Source organism: Echeneis naucrates, chromosome 8 (assembly GCF_900963305.1).
Source record: "Echeneis naucrates chromosome 8, fEcheNa1.1, whole genome shotgun sequence".
NCBI classification, from domain to species: Eukaryota; Metazoa; Chordata; class Actinopteri; order Carangiformes; family Echeneidae; genus Echeneis; species Echeneis naucrates.
This window is the reverse complement of record NC_042518.1, coordinates 4,652,452-4,670,566: the sequence shown is the minus strand read 5'-3', so window position 1 is coordinate 4,670,566 and position 18,115 is coordinate 4,652,452. Positions and strand designations below refer to the sequence as shown.

At 39.4% G+C, this 18,115-nt stretch overlaps 2 protein-coding genes across 2 annotated transcripts; one reads left to right on the top strand and one right to left on the bottom strand.

Annotated features, from left to right (window-relative positions):
- The first annotated feature begins 94 nt into the window (after positions 1 to 94).
- Positions 95 to 10,155, top strand: LOC115047725 (UNC93-like protein MFSD11). The gene is made up of 13 exons (XM_029508844.1): positions 95 to 395; positions 954 to 1,009; positions 1,133 to 1,240; positions 1,327 to 1,406; positions 2,630 to 2,726; positions 4,849 to 4,907; positions 5,095 to 5,239; positions 6,248 to 6,297; positions 7,750 to 7,815; positions 7,907 to 8,032; positions 8,113 to 8,287; positions 8,364 to 8,499; positions 9,417 to 10,155. Exons 1-13 carry the CDS (start codon positions 306 to 308, stop codon positions 9,561 to 9,563), a joined length of 1,335 nt encoding a protein of 444 aa, XP_029364704.1. The 5' UTR covers positions 95 to 305; the 3' UTR covers positions 9,564 to 10,155.
- Positions 8,777 to 17,803, bottom strand: kdm8 (lysine (K)-specific demethylase 8). Its single transcript, XM_029508845.1, has 9 exons — positions 17,667 to 17,803; positions 15,834 to 16,312; positions 14,863 to 15,035; positions 13,793 to 13,925; positions 13,628 to 13,678; positions 12,625 to 12,774; positions 12,420 to 12,512; positions 12,125 to 12,305; positions 8,777 to 9,546 (listed from the first exon to the last, which is right to left on the bottom strand). The coding sequence occupies exons 2-8, from the start codon at positions 16,287 to 16,289 to the stop codon at positions 12,141 to 12,143; spliced, it is 1,221 nt and encodes a 406-aa protein (XP_029364705.1). The 5' UTR covers positions 16,290 to 16,312; positions 17,667 to 17,803; the 3' UTR covers positions 8,777 to 9,546; positions 12,125 to 12,140.
- Between the last annotated feature and the right edge of the window lie 312 nt (positions 17,804 to 18,115).

Here is an 18,115-nt window from a genome sequence, read left to right as displayed (position 1 = left end):
GATGACGTCAGCAACGACGGAGGAAGAACAGTGGGGGGAAAAAAGTGCCTATAATTAAAGTCACAAGTTATCAAAAGTACTTGGTATGAAAACAGGGAAGTGTCCTCGCATCACTTTTTCCCGTGTGCGTCCGCTCCACTTCTCGCTCTTTCCTGTTGTTTACTTTCTTTTTCTTTGTTTTTTTTTTTTACTGAAAAATAAAGAAATAAAAATGCCTTGATCCGCATGGGAGGCTCTCCTGGATTTGTGGTTCATATGAGCGGACGTTGTTACCATGTTTTGTTTGGACTAAAGGAGAAAAGAGCATGGCAGACAGGAGGACCTTCAACGTTGTGATTCTGGGTTTGGGGTTTCTCTTCATTTTCACCGCTTTCACCACATGCGGGAACGTTGAAGTAAGTCGAAAAGCGAAGAGGAAAAATCCAAACTTTATGACAGAAGTTTCACTCATTCAGACCTCCGTAACATCTGGTATCATCTCGGACTGTTTCCGCTAAAGCTTATTTCTGAAAATGGGTTTGTTTTTAAATGGAGGGAACAGATTTCCTGAATCACACTAAAACACTCTAAAACACATGTGTGACTGTGTAACTATACACTGCAGCCTTTCCCTCATGGTCCATAGTCCTCTGATTTAAATGTTATAGCTGCGTGAAATAGAACAGTTGTGCATTTTTTTTTTCTAAATGTAATTTTACTTTTTATTACCCTTTTATTGCTTCAACCTTTTTGGCTGGAAACTGTTATTATAGTCCAGCAGCAGCAAATGTCTCATGGGCAGCAGGAAATAGAGCAGAGCTGTGTGTCATGTGCATCTCGTGTCTCTAATTTTCTTTAATGGCTAGAAATGATCAAACCAGATGAATGACACGAGGATTTAATTGTGACTCCCTTTGTCCAGTGTAACCACGCTCTATGTTTCCTTATTATTATTCTTTTTTTTTTGTTTTTAGCAAACTGTGGTGAAAAGCCTGCAGAATGACACTTTTGCTGGAAGTGGGTACCACAGGTAGGCGAAGCATCCTCAAGCTCAGTGTGGAGTAAAAAGAACATTTTGGTGCTCATTATTATCAGCCAAGTACTTAAATTAGGATGCTATGTTAATTATTCATTATTTCTTCTTCCTTTCCAGTCTTGGAATCATCTATGGCGTCTTTTCCTTCTCAAATTTACTTGCGCCAACAGTCGTTACAATAATTGGACCAAAACTTACCATGTTTTTAAGTGGCCTGGTGTACAGGTAAACGCTGTCATTATGGTAGAGAGATTAAGACGTTAAAAGGTGAATCATGCCTCTAATGGTGGCTCCTTATGTCTTGTTTGTAGTGGGTACATTGCTGTGTTCATCATCCCTTCAACATGGCCCTTTTACCTGACCTCTGTTCTCATCGGCGTCGGAGCAGCCAGTAAGTACCTCCCTCATGGACTGCCCTGCAACATCAGGTCAGATGTGAACTTGTTTCTTGTATTCAATTGCAGCAACGTTGGCACATTAAAGTTAAGGTGAACAAGAGAAATGGCATTTTGAAGTATGTGTGCTCAAAGGGAGAGGAGGAGTTACAACAACAAACAACAAAAGAGAAAATATTAAACATAGGTCAATAAATATATTTAATGTTTATTTTAATGTTTATTCATATTTGTTACATCTACTTATCCAGATAGCTGGACTTTTATCCTATTTATCTTCTTTTGCAGATGTGAATTCACTAATATATTATTATTATGATTAGTTATAACAATCTGTTATCATTACTAATGTTTGTCTATCGCATAAACTGCTGGTTAATTTCTCAATTAATCGCTTTGTCAATTATGAAAAATCCTCACTATCCCAAACAGAGGCCCCAAATACTTATGTGACAAAGACAAGCATTCAATCTTCACAGTTGAGAAGCTGCAAACAGGAAATGTTTGGATTTTTTTTTTACTTAAAAAATGACACAAACCATGAATGATCAGGATAGTTGTTCGCTCATTGTCCCCTGATGGAGTTGTTGAGGAACAGACTAATTGTTTCTTGCAGATTATTTTCTACTTTATGTCAGATTCTACTTGCTCCTTACATTTAATTCTGCATATCAACATTTGAACAGGACACATTGTACAATAGCCCCAAAGACTGTGGCACAAGAGCACTTTCACTTGGTTTCTGTTTTGTGTTTTTTTTTTTTTTTTTTTCCAGCCTAAGCAAGCACAGTGTCTGTTCTAAAAATCCAAATTGTGTTTAATCAGGCATGCAGGGATTATCATGGCTGGGATGTGATGCTGCATATAAACATTACATCCCAAATTAGACCTTAAATGTGCAAGGAGCTGTTTCTCTAAATACTGTGCTGCCCCTTGAGCTCGCTGAAAGATGTTAGTGTGAACGTAGAGAAAGCAGCACCTCTTTGCTTCGTGTTTACTGAAAGGAAAAAAAAAAAATTATGAGAAATGATTTTTGGCAGATTTTAATGCAGCCTGAAATCGCCGCAGTGCGATGAATCTTTATCATGTCCCTGGGTACTGTGTGGATGAATGCATTACATACCAACATGGAAAGATAATTTCTCACTTCATGTGGCCAATTAACTGACTGGTTAATTTTCTTTTCTCAAAATGACCCCCTTTCCTCACTTTCCCACAGTGTTGTGGACAGCTCAAGGACACTTTCTGGTGGAAAACTCAGAGGCCTCCACCATTAACAGGAACACTGGGGTGTTCTGGGCTCTCTTACAATGCAGGTATGCAGCTACTGGCACAAATGTTAGACTCCAGCTTTTCAGTCTGTTCAGTGCTGATAGTTGCAGCCCCAGCACTTCATACATTACTTCACTGAAAATCTCTTTTTACCCCACATTGTATTTCAGACTTGGGCTCCACTGAAAGTGTACTGATGGAATGGTGTGAGGAAGTCTTTTATTAGCTGCTAATAAATCTGCATTATTTAACCCTCCTATATTTACATTCACCGCATCAAACACAATTCATCACCATTTTTTTTATGTCCCCCTCCTGATTTTGTTTGATGCAACTATTCCTGTTGATCAAAGCTATGACAACGCTACAGCAGCCAAAATCGGGTCTCATTTGTATTCTTATCCTGACAGGATTTATCGTATCCTTTATTTCCTACTATATTTAATAAATTGTGCTACAGCTAATCCTATCTGTCAGCAATTCTGTAACATATGAAAGGACGCAAGCGTATTGAACCGGGTTTTTCTCCAGGTGGGAGTTTTAGCGTTTTCATCTCTTTTATTCTGGCCCACTGTTTCTCCACACTGGCTTGGACAACTAATTTGTATTTGCTAAAATATGCAAATTGAATTAGTATAATAATTACATTGGCTGTCACCTGTGCCAAAGCTCACAACAGGGGCAATGCTAATCTGACTCCACAGTGGTTATCCCTGCCACGGTAAACTTATGCATCTTCGGCGCCTGCAGATGTGGACCCACCCACACACACACACACACACACACACACACAAACAGAGAGAATGCAGTCACTGTTATGCTTCATAAATAAGGCTCTGTTATCCCTCACTGACGCTTTGGGACAGAATAATTGCACATCTAAATTTTCTTTAGTTGATATGTAATTGAAAACAAATAGATTGTTGCGCTGTTAAGCACAAAAGGCAAATCAACATCTTCAGGAAATGAAACAACCCTTCCCAGAGGCACAAATGCAGATTATTGTGTTTATAAAGTCAGCGTTTGATCCAACAACAGCAACGACAACAACAACAACACAAACAAAAGTCTGCCATGCTTCCACAGTGGTTATTCAGTCTATCAAAGATATTTCCTCTGCAGACATCTCCAATAATCGCTGTGTTCCCAGTGGCTTTTAATTACCCCAATTGTGCTTATGGAAGAAGAGCAATTTAATTAAAGGTCAGAATTTTAACATCTGAAAGGCCCTGAGAGGTCTGATACACATAATACTTGCTTTCCACAACAAATTAAACTGCAGTTGTTGTAATTAAATGTTACAATCAAATGCTGAAATTAAAAAAAAAAAAAAAAAAAAAAAAATCACAGAGTTTTGGTCCAAGTCGTGACTGCATAAAAAATGTATTTTGTAGTAGGGTTGATAAAGCGTTTTGGGGTGATGGATGAGAACCTTTTTAAGGTACCAAGATCTACAGATTTGTGTCTTGACTTGGACGAGTTCATTCTCGATCCTGGAAACAGCAGTTGTGGGAAAAAAACAACAACAACAAAAAAAAAAACAAACCCAGCCTTAACTCAAGGTCCATTTAGTAACAGTTCTGGGCAATGAGAGGGAACATCATGAACATCATGAGCGACACCTGAATAGGGAATTGGAGCAGCTACTTCATTGCTCTTAAACTTGCAAGATATTGCGAGGAGTTACCATTCACTGTTTCTGTCACCGACAAATCCAAGTCTAATAACCACCCTCTGGCTCTGAAGCTACTAAATGCTGCACTATGTTCACCAGCTAGTTGTTTATTGTGTCCATCTGCTTGGAGCGGAGCAGGTAGGGCATGTGACGGTTTGGAGCCGCTTCTAGCCCAGAGCCAGGAAATGAGAGTTAGAATTTGCTGGACCCAGCAACATCCATTTGTGTCCCGTGACACTGAGCAAACTCTGTCTGCTGATGAAGATCATGTGATGTGACTGAGGTGGTCAAATTTCCCCAACAGTTTAGTTTATTGAGAGAAAGATATTGCATCATAAAAAAAAAAAGCAAAAAAAACTAACAAAAATATTTTGCAATATTGAAAATACAAAGTTTTCCTCTGGCAGCCGTAAAATGTGATGTTTTCAATATGTATCCATGTCATGTTTGTTATTTACACATTTGATTTACCAGTATCGCCTCATTTACAGCATGTTCTTTGGCAATCTCTACATTTACCTCGACTGGAATGGAAAAACAGAGATAACAGGTAGGGTTAACTTTGAGTGACTATCCTCACGAGTCTAATTTGAAAATGTACCATGATGGATGATGAAAGCAAAATATCAAGGGGATTCTAAGAGTGGTGGGCTATTCTGAATATTCTCTAGCTCGGTGTTGTTGATATAATTTACGTGTTTTAATTAAAGCGCTTTATTTTAATCTCTGTCTCTCAGAAAGCAGCAGGAAAACCATCTTTCTCTCCCTGTTGGTCATCTCTATACTCGGCACACTCAGTTTCCTGGTGTTGAGAAAGAGCCATCAAGAGGAGGATATTCTCTCAGAAGAGGAAGGGCAGTCACTGCTCTCAACCCGCACGATGTAAAATCCTCCAGATAATTACACCCTTTTTCACAAAATTACTCAGAATACATCAAATGTCCACAACATGACTGAAAGGACACTGAGGGCATGAACCTGAAGTCATAAAATAAAGCAAAATGGACTGTGATTAATGCAACATTTAAAAAACGCGTTATAGAGAACACAAGAAGAATTATTTTAATTTCTTTTCCATCTCACGATTACATGTGAAGCTACATCCAAACCAGCCAAAAAAATGATTTTCTAAATGACCTAAGAGCTTAGACGGCATTTGTTGATGATTTACCACCACGGTCCTGCAGGTTTTAGACGACTCTTTGTCCTTCACAGAAATTACGAAGAACATTTTTCCCAGATCACTATAATTCTGACAGTCAAGCTTAATAATAGCACTTCAGACAAGTAGGGTGCAATCAAGCAGATCTGGGGTGGCTTGGATAGAGACTTTCTCTGTGAGAGTGGCGGTGTTTAGAGACCCCGACCACTCCAGGCCCGGCCCCGGACAGCGTTCCAGAGATAGCTAAATTCCTACAACTTGAACCTGAAATCTGCTGCAAATTATGAGATAAAAATAAAAGTGTATTTGGCACAAAAGAGCAAATGGCCACGAGAAAGTAACAAAACGTGACAAAATTCAATGTTGTTAACTATGTAATTTTGGGCTAGATGTATTCTCTCAGCCTTTTTCTTTCTGTCTTTATGGTGACGAATTGTATTCAGACACTGTTTCGTATCTGCTACGTGCAGGTATATGATCCTTGCTTTCCGGCTCAGTCTGAGCGCGTGTATGATTCTAGCAGCATAAAAGGCGTTCCTATAGAGAGCAAAACGTTTTCTGTGAAAGTGCTGTTTTTCACTCTGTTAGGATTTGGCTGTGGAAGTCTCTTTGCTGCTAAAGTTTTTTTTAGATTTCTAAATTACTTCACGCGAAGGGAGCTATGTCATTGTTTATCCTGACTGATAAAATTTCTGCTTTTTTTTTTTTTTTTTGTTGTTGTTGTTCAGGTATAAGCACAGAGCCAGCACCGCCATTCAAGATGCCAAGTCAGAATTCAGTAAGTGGGTTGTTTTTTGGGAAAAACACATTAAAATTTGACCTGCTCTGTTACAATAACTCTTGCTTTTTTGCCCATTTCCATTCTACACACCTTATCTCAGCGGCAGGTAAACACCAACCATACAATATTCTCAACTGTCTTGTTGATTGACACGGTGTGCAAATGGCTTTGAAGATATGCTCACAACTTGACACTCCTTTGACAAACAAAAGAAACAGACAAAAAAAAAGGGGAATAATCTGAGAATGAAGGAAAAAAAAACATTTGACCAGACGCAACAGAGCTGCGGTTTGACTGACATGGAGCGTTTGTCGTGCAATGCTTACCATGTTCATCGCCCTAATTAGGCATGTCAGCATGCTAAGATTGGCTAATTGGGACAAAATGCTTTGTATCCAATGGTGACGGGAATGACGAATGCTGTGGAAATATTCAGGCATGAATCAAAAGTAATGGTCAAAGTGAGATTTTGACCAGAGGATGGCACCAAAACTCAGGGGGGGAATGGGGGACGTGTGTACGTGGAAAAACTTCCCTGCAATCCAATTCGATTGGTAGAAGCGAACATGGACCCATTTACATGGGGAGAAAAAGAAAAATCACTATTTCACCTAACTGCATCATGTGGCGATCACAGATATCCGTGCAGAATGTCAAGGTAATCCATTAGTAGTTGTTGAGATAAGTGGCGGTGCTGAGTACCGACCGGCCGCCATTATCATCCACTGAGCTGTGCCACTAGCATGGATAGAAATGCACAATGAGTAGAAAGGGATACCGCGTGTGTTAATCATCTGAGGTACAGATTTTTCACAGTTGCTACAACAACTGCCGTAAAGGGTACGAGAGACCTTTTTGGGGTGTTGTTTTGCTTTTCTTTGGCATACTGCAGGTAACCTTTAGGTCTCCACATTTCACAGCTGTTAGTCTGAAACTAGCAGGCGGTCACAGGCGGTTTTGTTTTTCCTCAAGTGAAAATTGCTTTCATGTGGATAAAAATCTTGTAGAGATTCAACGGAGTACACAGAAACTGCCAGTGCGGGAATTTATTTCAGATCACATCTCTGTTTGTCAACTGGAAACTCTGCTGCACTTGCACCTGCCGTCAGCACAGCCAAGATGCATGCTGATTTATGTCAAGGTGCTGAGGGCCACTCAGTATATATTGAAAAAAAAAAAAAAAAAAAAAACTAAAAACCCCCACTGTGATTTCTTCTCCTAAAATCTGCATCTCCCTTGGGTATTTTGTTCCAGCTGCCTATAAATGGGTCTTTTTGGCTTTTTCAGGCAGGATATTTTCCTCATATTGTACCTGCATTGAACTTTAATTGTCAGAGGAAACAGTTTTGTCCCAGCTCACTATGGAGGTAAAGGGAGTAAAGTATCGGTGTGGGAAATATATTCTTGATTAGCAATTCAAATTGGCATTTCATGTCCCCTCCTGCTTAGAAACTATCCTCCAACATCTGAAGACAAAGACTATACTGCTCCTGAGTCCCTGTATGGCATACAGCGGTGAGTGCGATGGCAGAATGAATTTCTGTACTGAGCATTGCTTCCCTCCTGTAAAGGCTTGCGGCAACAGAATACACTCCTTGCCTTCCAGGCCTCGAGCTATCTTTCTACAGTGGCGTGTATGGGACTTGCATTGGAGCAACTGCGCAGTTTGGAGAAGCAGCTAAAGGCTTGATTGGGATCTCTGGGATCATGGTAGGCGTTGGAGAAATAGTGGGTAAGTTAACGTTTCCTTTCGATTGATTAACACTCAGCGAACGCCCCTCGGCTTACGTAGACGATGTTCTCTCTCGTCAGGCGGAGGCTCGTTTGGATTGTTGTGTAGGAACAACCGCTTCAGACGGACCTCTGTGGTGTTTCTGGGGATGGTTGTGCACTTCATCGCGTTCTATTTGATCTTCCTCACCATCCCAGACGATGCTCCTGTTGTGTTAAAAACTCCTGCTCAAAAGAAACCATATATACCTCCCAGGTAGTAATTTATCTTCTGATTTAATAAAAAAAAAAGATTCTGTTTATATATGTTTATATAATGTCTTCTCCGTCAGTGTGTCTATCGCACTGCTGTGCAGCTTCTTGCTCGGACTGGGGGACAGTTGTTTCAACACGCAGCTCTACAGCATATTAGGCCGTGTTTATTCGGAACACAGCACGCCTGCATTTGCCATCTTCAAATTCATCCAGGTAATCCCGAGTTGCCAATTCTCAGACATTGTTAGCAGAGCCGAGAAAAGCTGGGTTAAAATGTTGCCCTGTCAAGTGTGAAATAAATTCACCTGAAGCCCCATTAAAAAGAAAAAGAACGAAACCCACACATGCCTCCTAATCTCGCTCTCTTCTTTTCTTTGTTGCAAAATTGTTCTTTAACTAGAAATACACCCAAGAAATGTTGCCGTTTTATATATATATATATATATATATATATTTATTCAGGCATCTGTGTGGTTCGGATGCAAATGTTGACTGAAAACATTTTCTGCTTTTAAGTTTGTTTGTTTTTTTATCTTTTCCTCAAGAAAATAATAAGAGGATGAAGAATTCCCAATGAGCTTTGTAAATTTAATGCAAATGGCTGAAGTATACACTTTTACAAACCAAACAGCAGAACAAAGCATCTGTTGTTATTTAACGGGGATACATCGGCGTCTGACTGACCCCTCAACGCAATGCAGTTGGTCAGTTTTTCCAAAGTTAACAGCTACATAACTTGACATGCTGACATTTGCAGAGCAGAAACACAGCTTAAATCATTCCTTAGACATTTGCTCTAATTTTTTTTTGTCTTGTAGAGACTATTGGAAAGACACTATCTTAACACCCCTTTATATACTCAGTATTTCTCTTTCTAGAGCTTCATAAACAAAGCTCGACAGACCTGCCATACCTAGTAAGAATTACTAACCTACGATTAGATGCTCACAACTGGCTTAGGTGAATGTCCAGCTGACAGAAACTGTTCCGTGGGGATCTGTTGAAGCGCGAGTGTTACTTTCTGCAGTTCAGGGGTTGTTGGTTGCTGCAGGTCATCTCTGCTGTCCAGTCTTGTGAGTTTTACTCTGGCTTTTCCAAAAGCTGGAGTAAAATCTGTTATCTCTTGTCAGTCTGTTTTTGCAGCGGTGGCGTTCTTCTACAGCGGCTACGTCCTGTTGATGTGGCAGCTCCTGCTGATGATCATCCTGGGCTTCACTGGAACGCTCTGCTTCTTCGTCGTAGAGAGGCTGCAGAATTTCTCTGTCGATTTTCAGTAATATTAGAAAGAGGACACAAATATATGAGCATTGATTGTTTGGTGGGAGGAACTAAGTTCATAAAAACAAAACAAAAAAAAAATAAATACATCTTTTGTTTCATAGGAAGAGAATTTGGAAAATCATTGTTTAAATTATAATGCGCTGAGGGTCACACATCCATTTTGATAAAAACTTAAAATAGTTTGAATTGATACCACAGCTGAAACCAAGCCCCCTTTCAATAGCACTGCATGGCAATCAGTCAATATGGATTGTGCTTTAGACCTTTTCTGTTTTCATTCCCTTCATCTTAGCGGAGGATTGTAAAAAACAAACAAACAAACAAACAAACAAAAAAAAACTTTCTTGTCTTATACTTATTCTACATTGCTTTCAGCTCAAAGATGTTTATAGTTTGTCATGATATTGATGAAAATTGATGGAATTAATGTGATATTCTTACTGGAGTCATTTCTCAGAAAGATTTTAACTAATTAATGCCCGACAATCATCATTTGTAACTTTTTTTTTTTTAACTAAATTTTGCATAAATATGTTTTTTTCCACTGTATTGTGTGTATGTTTGATGAATAAAGCTCTGTGCCTTTTCCTTTTCCAGTAATTTAACTGAACCTAACAAACAAAACTGTCGACTGGATTAGTAAGTGTGCAGCTCATCAGCAGGTGATGGGCCCACTGAAAACAGCCGACATACATAAGGTTCTTTCTCCATTATTCAAGCTGCATATGGCCTATAAATCAGACAAATTGAGGGTAACTGGGAGAATCGGCCCATGATCTTCGCCTATATTCTGAATTCTGTGTTCCTGGACTGAACTAAGCTACAGAATGGCTCAAATGTTCCCCTCAGCCTGCGGCTCTGGCACCTGAACACTCACATTTTAGTCCAAATACTTGGAAAAGATTTTGGGCTTTACACACCACCATCACAGTCAACGTACATCCAGCTCTCACTGTATTGTTTTACAAGATAAGACAAATCTACTTGATATAATCCTGATTTGGCAAAATCCACAACGCCATTAATCAAAAGAGCAGCAGGAAGAAAGGGTCTAGGTGGAGCAGAAAGGTTTACAAGCCCAAAGGTCCCACATTACTTCACTGGTAATTGGCTATTGATTACATTATAATGAGAGTAAGCAGTTTTGCGTGATCTTAAGTCAATTGTGTCACTTACTTGACAGCAACAATGTACTGAAAGGGCTAAGTGAAGTGTATAACATTTACTCAGAATGAAATCCTGAAATGTTCCGTATAGTTGGATTAGAGCGATAACTCTTCAGTTACTAGATTTGGACAAGTCTATTACCTGCACACTGACACCTGTAATGTCTCAGCTGCTTTTCAAGGCTTTACAACTTCTTGTTGTGAATCAGCTGCAGCACTCTACTATTAGATATCAAGGTCAGTCTATTAACAACACATATTCAAGCTAATGGCTAAACTATTTAGGACATTTTCAAAATGTTTCTCATATTTTTATGGCACAAAGATTTTTATGTGTTGGGGTTCAATGTAAAAAAAAACTCTGAGATCTGCAGCACATGTAGAGTTGATATAACTCAAGGTCTTTTAACTGTAATTTTCTTTCTCACTCTCCACTACATCAGGAAAAAAAAAAAAAAAAAAAAAAAAACAGCACATGAGCTACACTTTCCTCGCACTGTTCAACACAACATTTCCACAAAGCTCTGCGGCTGCTCCTCGGAAATACTGACAACACTGTACACTTGATTTCCCCAAACAGTCTTGTAGCTGACGGGGAACTTGGTTGAAAAAGAAGATCGGATGTGTACATTTACTTTTACTTTGTCACATCCCGCACACTTCACAGATGTAATTAGCAGGCTTGATTGAAGTGGACCTACGGGATACACGACTGGGGCTTGTCAGAGGTCTGGAATTGGAAATGAAGTGTTGCTGTCTTAGTAGTCAGGCGTTGTGTTTTTTGGCACTCGACAAGAGTTGTACTGTCAGGGTACTTAACCAATGAGATCATTTTAATTTCAAAGTCTGTCTGTGCCCAGGGGATTAATTCATTTCATATATTAAATTTCATCTGTGACCCGCTTGATTGCGTCAACCAGAGAGCCATGTTTATTACCACATTTTTGTACCTGTAGCTCACCCGGTTATTAAATTTGAGGACTTGCCTCATTTCCATGAATTATGGAAATCACACGTCTGAGGATATTTATGGGAATAAGGTTGAGAACACAATTAAATAAGCCAATTTGAAAAGAGAAACATATCCTATCAAATTAGATGACAACCCTGTGTAAATTATATGCAGGATGAAATGAGCACAAACAGTTTTAACTGCTCGTTTGTTTTTTCCTTTTTCCCTGTCGGTAGTTTTCCACACAATAGAAGTTGTTGCAGTCATCAGCAGCACAATTAAACTAATCATTCAGCAGTGTGTGTTCATTGTTCATGGATCAAAGGTTTGTGCGATCAGCAGTTGTCCTAACATTTATGAGAATTAGCCTGGATTAATCAAGAACTGCCGATTGATTTTGATCAACAGCAGCAGAAAACAAGCCAAATGCAAATTCTACCTTTTTTACATGACATTCATGACCACCAGAAGCTGACGGAAAAGCTGAGCTCCAAGGATCGGACGTAATGCCAGTGGCGGACGGGGATGAACAGCACGTCTCCAGGCTGCAGCACGCATTCATGATATGGAGCCTTGGTAAACTCCGGGAACCGCTCTGTGTCTGGATTCTCCACTTCCACCTGCATGGAGGGAGTCAGAGATTGGGGAAAGAAGAAGAAAAGAGAGGAAAAAAAAAAAACCGCATATATTTGCAAAACTCAACATGTACTATCGCTACGGACTGTCAATCCAACCTGACTCGTATTGTGAAGCAGCTGTGATTGATGAGGGTAGAGCTTGACTGTGTCCTCTGGGGAATATAGGCGAATATATTTGCTTCCCACAACCTGATGTAGACAGAAGGAAAAATACGCACATAGTTTAAAAAAAAAAAAACTGCAATCACGTGGTTTATCTTTGAGATTAACCAGATTCTTTAAGACGGGACATTAGTGTCACCTGAGCCAAGAAGTTCTGTTGAGGGTCCTGGTGGAGCGGAGACACTGTACCTCCGGGCCCGAACCATGCGTTTATTGTAATTTCATCTTCGTCTCCTTTGCCAAGACAGCAGTAATCCGGGAGGCGGATGTCTTCCTTCAGCTCTGGTATCTAAGAAGCATTATACAAAGAAGTAAAATGGCACCAGGGACACTCGCTTGATAACATGTCAATACTTTTTTTTTTTTTTTTTCCCCCAACCAGAGCATTCATAAACATTTCCCAGCAAGTATTATTAAATAATGTTATTTTCTTTTTACTCTACATTTGCTCGTACCAATTTAAGGTCTTTTTAGAGATGCCGGCTGTGTGGCTTTAAGGATGCCACTGCTGGTCTGTGAAGCTCAGCACAACTTTGGTCTTGAGTGAAATATTTCAACAATGGTTTGAAGGGTTATACTGAAATTTGGGACAAACTGTGCATCCCCTACAAGATGTACTGCAACAATTTTTCATTTTAATAGATATAATAATGGTAATTATTTTTAGCATAATTTCAAAGTAAAAACTGTGCACAAACAACTACTTTTACTGTATAATAATTGATAACTAATAATAACATTTAAATTTCCTAACCCTAACACAAGCAGCATTTTAAGAATTTAACTCTTCCAGGTAATAAACTCAAATTGTAAACACAGTTCCAGCATACATATGAATGAACAGCTTATTAAGGCTGAAAGATGAGGATAGAGTGTGAAAAATGTGGACACACAGCGTTTTGGCTTGACAAGGTGCCCTTTCAGTAAAGTTCACTCCAGACAACATATTGACTTCTCCAGAAAAATTTGAACAAAAACGTCAAAACTGTTCAAAAGAACGTGGATCGAAAACGACAGGATGAAATAAAATGGGAATTCTTTGCTAATTTTCATAAAGCTGACATATCTGCTAAATAATTAGTCAATAAACTGACAAAACAAATATTTTATTTAGTTCATAAAAGTAAAATATTCATGCATACCTGATCAAAAAGTTGGTGCTGAGCCAGATAACCCAAACCCTTCACGTCATCCTGGAAGATTTTAATCCACAGACAAAAATTGATGAAAACATTTAAATTCAAAAGGAAATACTCTTTTTGGTGCTTTAGCCGTGCAACAGGGAGCTCTCGTAAACATGCACTTACTTTGTTTAAAATATACCGATCGATGAATTCACTGACTGTCAGCAGTGTTTGTGACCACTCCTCGTCCGTGTACCTGGATCCCACCTCAACTGGAACGGTTCGGCAACCAGCTACAGACTTCAAATAGTCTATGCTTTACAGGAGGGAGAAAATGAATGAATTAACCATTAATTTAATACCACAGCATAGTTCACACACACACACACACACACACACACACACACACACACAAAAAAAAAAAAAAAAAAAAAAAAAAAAAATATATATATATATATATATATATATATATTTTTTTTTATATATATATATATATATATATATATATATAAGGGCTCGATATATATATATATATATATATATATATATATATATATATATATATATCGAGCCCTTTTCAATTCAAGAGCTGCCATCTGTCCTCCTCCACCGTCAGAGATGCGAGTCAGATGCCGGGAGTCATGTGTCAGATGTCAGAGAATAGTCAGTGGTAAGGAGCTGGCAGTGAGAGGGAGGACAGTGAAGGATATTCATAAATGGAGAGGCAGTTACACCAGACATTAGAGGGAGGGAGCAGCCAGAAAAATAATCTTAACTCAGTACACGCTGCTCTAACTTAACCACGTTTCGAGGCAGTGCCTTAGATTGAAACTTACACTATACATCTGAGTACTTTGTCTCACACTGATGTAAATTTCTTTTTACATGCTGGCGGTCCTTCAGCACCAGGCTCCAGCAGGTTTTTCCTCTCAGATGGATTAGTGCTCTCATCTGCCGTCACAAGTGTAAATCAGTCTGATTACACAGCCAGACTGAACACAAGTAGGATTGAGGACTACTGGCACGTATGCTAATGCTAGCAGTGCAAACCAGCGCTTATAGAAAGAATGTGCAATTTTTTAAAAGTGGCTCTCTGAGTCAAATTTGATGTTGGGGGGGGGGGGGGGGGGGGGGGGGGGGGCATCTGATAAACAACAGAGATGGTGACGTAATCTGGAGAAACACATACAAACCCATATTGACGACTGGGGTGATCTTGATAATACAAATCATAAAAGGCAAAGAAATCAAACCTCCAGGGGTGTTCGTTGAGGGCGGGCCAGTGGTCAATGATCCCCTCTAAAATCACCGGTTTCTGGGGCAGCAGGTAGTTGGTGTTGAAGCTCTCCAGTGACGGACACTTTATCCTGGGAACCGCCATCTCTTCTTTGATCACAGGAGCACGTGGGCTCTCCATCTTTACTCTCTGCCAATGTCAAAGCAACAAAGGTTTCCCAGCGTGGAGAGGAAAATAATAAACAAGAGACATAAATCATCATGTTGTTTCTATTTCTATAAGATTGCCTCATTGACAAAAAATGTGACCACTTTGACACTAAAATCTTTATTAAACCATTTAGCTGTTTTGCAAGCTGCTATTAATTGCCAAGCTCTTAGTTGTCAAATGTAAGAAGGTGCTTATTATCTTTATATTAAGTGAGAGCAAATTCAATATATTACTTCTAACATGTACTATAACTGACCAGGCAACTCATTAATTTTAATTTAATTATACTTAATATCAGTTGGCGTATCAAAAGATAACGAAAGTAGGAGCAGCACTCCTTTTTTTTTTTTTTTTTTTGGAAGACAAAGACCATCCTGTAAAATCCTGCTCAGAACTCTCCATCTCCACTTTGATGACATCAAAACAAAGTGATCTGACATTTGAGTTTTGGTTGGAGTTCATTTTTAGTAAAAATGATGGAAAAACATCTCCAAAACCTGAAATTGTTTTCAAATGTCTTCATCAGTCAATGTTTGCTGCATACTTTGAATAATTGAGAATCTCGTGGAAGAAGAACAGTTTCACGGCTTTCCGTGGACAAACGAAAGCAACTTTGATGTCAGTTGTTCACCTGAATCACAAAATGAGTCCAAGTTTCTAGTTTGTGCCATGATTTTAGATTTTTCTAACTTGAATGAATAAAATTCTCTTTGGTCTCTTTGGTACTTGTGATTAACCAACTTGCAGAATAATCGTTTAAACAAAGAGACCACTCACCTTGATCACAGTATGTTCAGCGTCACGTTCTTCTTTGGAGGATTTCTGGACTTCACCCTGCAGGATCCCAACAACAACCTGGAGGATGTCATCCATGATGGCTGCACCCATGAGTAAACCCATGTCACAAGTCCTGATGGCCTGCCGGATCTCATCTTCTGAGGGGCCTTCGCGACACAGAGCGGCCACTTTGAACAGGCAGCCGTAGGAATAAACACGCCTCCACTCTTTGTCCACATGGCGCCACGTACCCGTGTTGAGCTTCTCCCATGAAAAATCCAAAACGATCTGAGCATTAAGAGTGCGGCTGGCACTCGCAGCGTCTGTATAAAGCTGCTGCCTGGAGCGTTTCAGCACATCCACCACACTTGGCTCAACTGTGTCGCTGAACTGCAGCAGGAACTCTTCTTCATTTGGAGGCAGAACAGCAGAGATTTGAGACCACAGCGTAGCCATTGACGACAAGGTCTTTATTTGCACTGAGGGCCAGAGAGAGGTAGAGAGGCCATGAAATGTATTTTATAATGAATCAAAGGTTATAATTTACTCAGCTGGTCATGGATCCACTGCTGATACAACTATTTAAAGCATCCCACCATTGTTGTTTCAGCACACTGGACACTTCTTTTGTCCCTCACTGAGCAACATCTTTGCTGCAGTGAAGCAGATGTATACACATAATTTCCAATTTGGCAACGCAGACGAGATCGCCCTGAGCCAGAACTGAGACTGCGACACGTGCACAACGATGACACTCTGTAACATGATGAAACTGAAAGTGCCAACTCGGCCTCCATGTGACTCCATGCGTGTTTGGACACTCTGCCGAGCTGGAGCCGATGCCAAAGTGCGAGGCGGCCAACTGTACAGGCCTGATGTTTTTATCCGAGCGACATAAACACAGCCTGGTGAACTATCAGACAGACTGAACTGACAGCGTGAAAGTGTTGGAGCAGCTGAATCCCAGAAGTATCGCAGTCTACACAGTCACAGAAGTTAAAAAACGTTTTACAAAAATCGGCGAAACCGGCAGAATTAGTCAGGATGTGGGGAATTCACATTGTGCTGTCAGAGGAACTCACTAAAGACACTGAGCAGAGCGGAGCTTGACTGAAAGCGGATCTCCCTCATTTCTAAAGAAAACTGTGGGAGGAACATCAAATCAAATCAAAACATTTTTATGTTGCACCAAAACATAACAAGGCACTTTACACAGAGAGCAGGTCGAGACCAAACTCTTTGTGGAGCTGTTACAGATTGTGATATTGATCATGAAAAAGAAAACCCTAAAATGGCCTAATTCACAAAACAATCATCTTTTTATTAATTAAAAAGACTAAAACACTGTATATATTTGAAATCTAAATGAAAAACGACACACAAACCTGTAATGGTGAAAAAAAAAAAAATAGTGACTACTGATGGTTTCCAGAGCTGGATGTTTATTTTATTAACGCTGAGTTCAGGTTTAATGTTATAATGTCTACTGTTAACTTTATAGTTATGTGACATTTATAGTTATAGTTATTTCTTCCACCTGCAATATATTAACTGGGAAACTGTTGTGTTTTCAGAGCAATCTAAAAAATGTCAAATGTCAAATTTGATATGAAATTTTCACAAACCAGGAACTGCATCTCCAACCTTTAATGGTGACACGTCCCCAAAAGTCACCAGTAAATAAGATGTCATTCATTAAACGAAGATGTTGTATTTATTTATTTATTTTTTTTTTTTTAGACATTATGAACAAAACGTGAAACCCAACAAACAAAACACGTGTGTGAAAATGTTCAGGTGAATAAAGTCACACATCGGTGAGCTGATACTCACCGAGTCCGGGAAAACCGTTCAAAGGCTGCGAGCTAAACGCTGCAATCCGACATTTATCCGTTTATCTTGAGACATGAAGCATTGTTGCTGCTGAAATATTCAATTTGACATGAAGCACTTCGGCGAAGCTGCTGGTGCCACGACAAAAACAAACCGTGGGGGAACTCGGACGTCCGAAAATATTAGTTCCGCTCAAGATATTCAAGGTAAAAAAACAAAAACAAAACAAAACCAAGGAGGTTTTTTTTTAGAAGGTTGAAAATATATATCAAAATGTGATATTGCTGAAAGGAAGTTTACCTCTTTTATCTTATTTTATAGCTTTTATATATATATAAAAGCTATAAAAGAACCTTTAATTTGTGTTGACTGGCTGGACCAGTAGATGGTGATAATCTGCTCCAGCCCGTCAGTTTGTCTGACATCTTATCAAGTGGTTGTGCACAAAC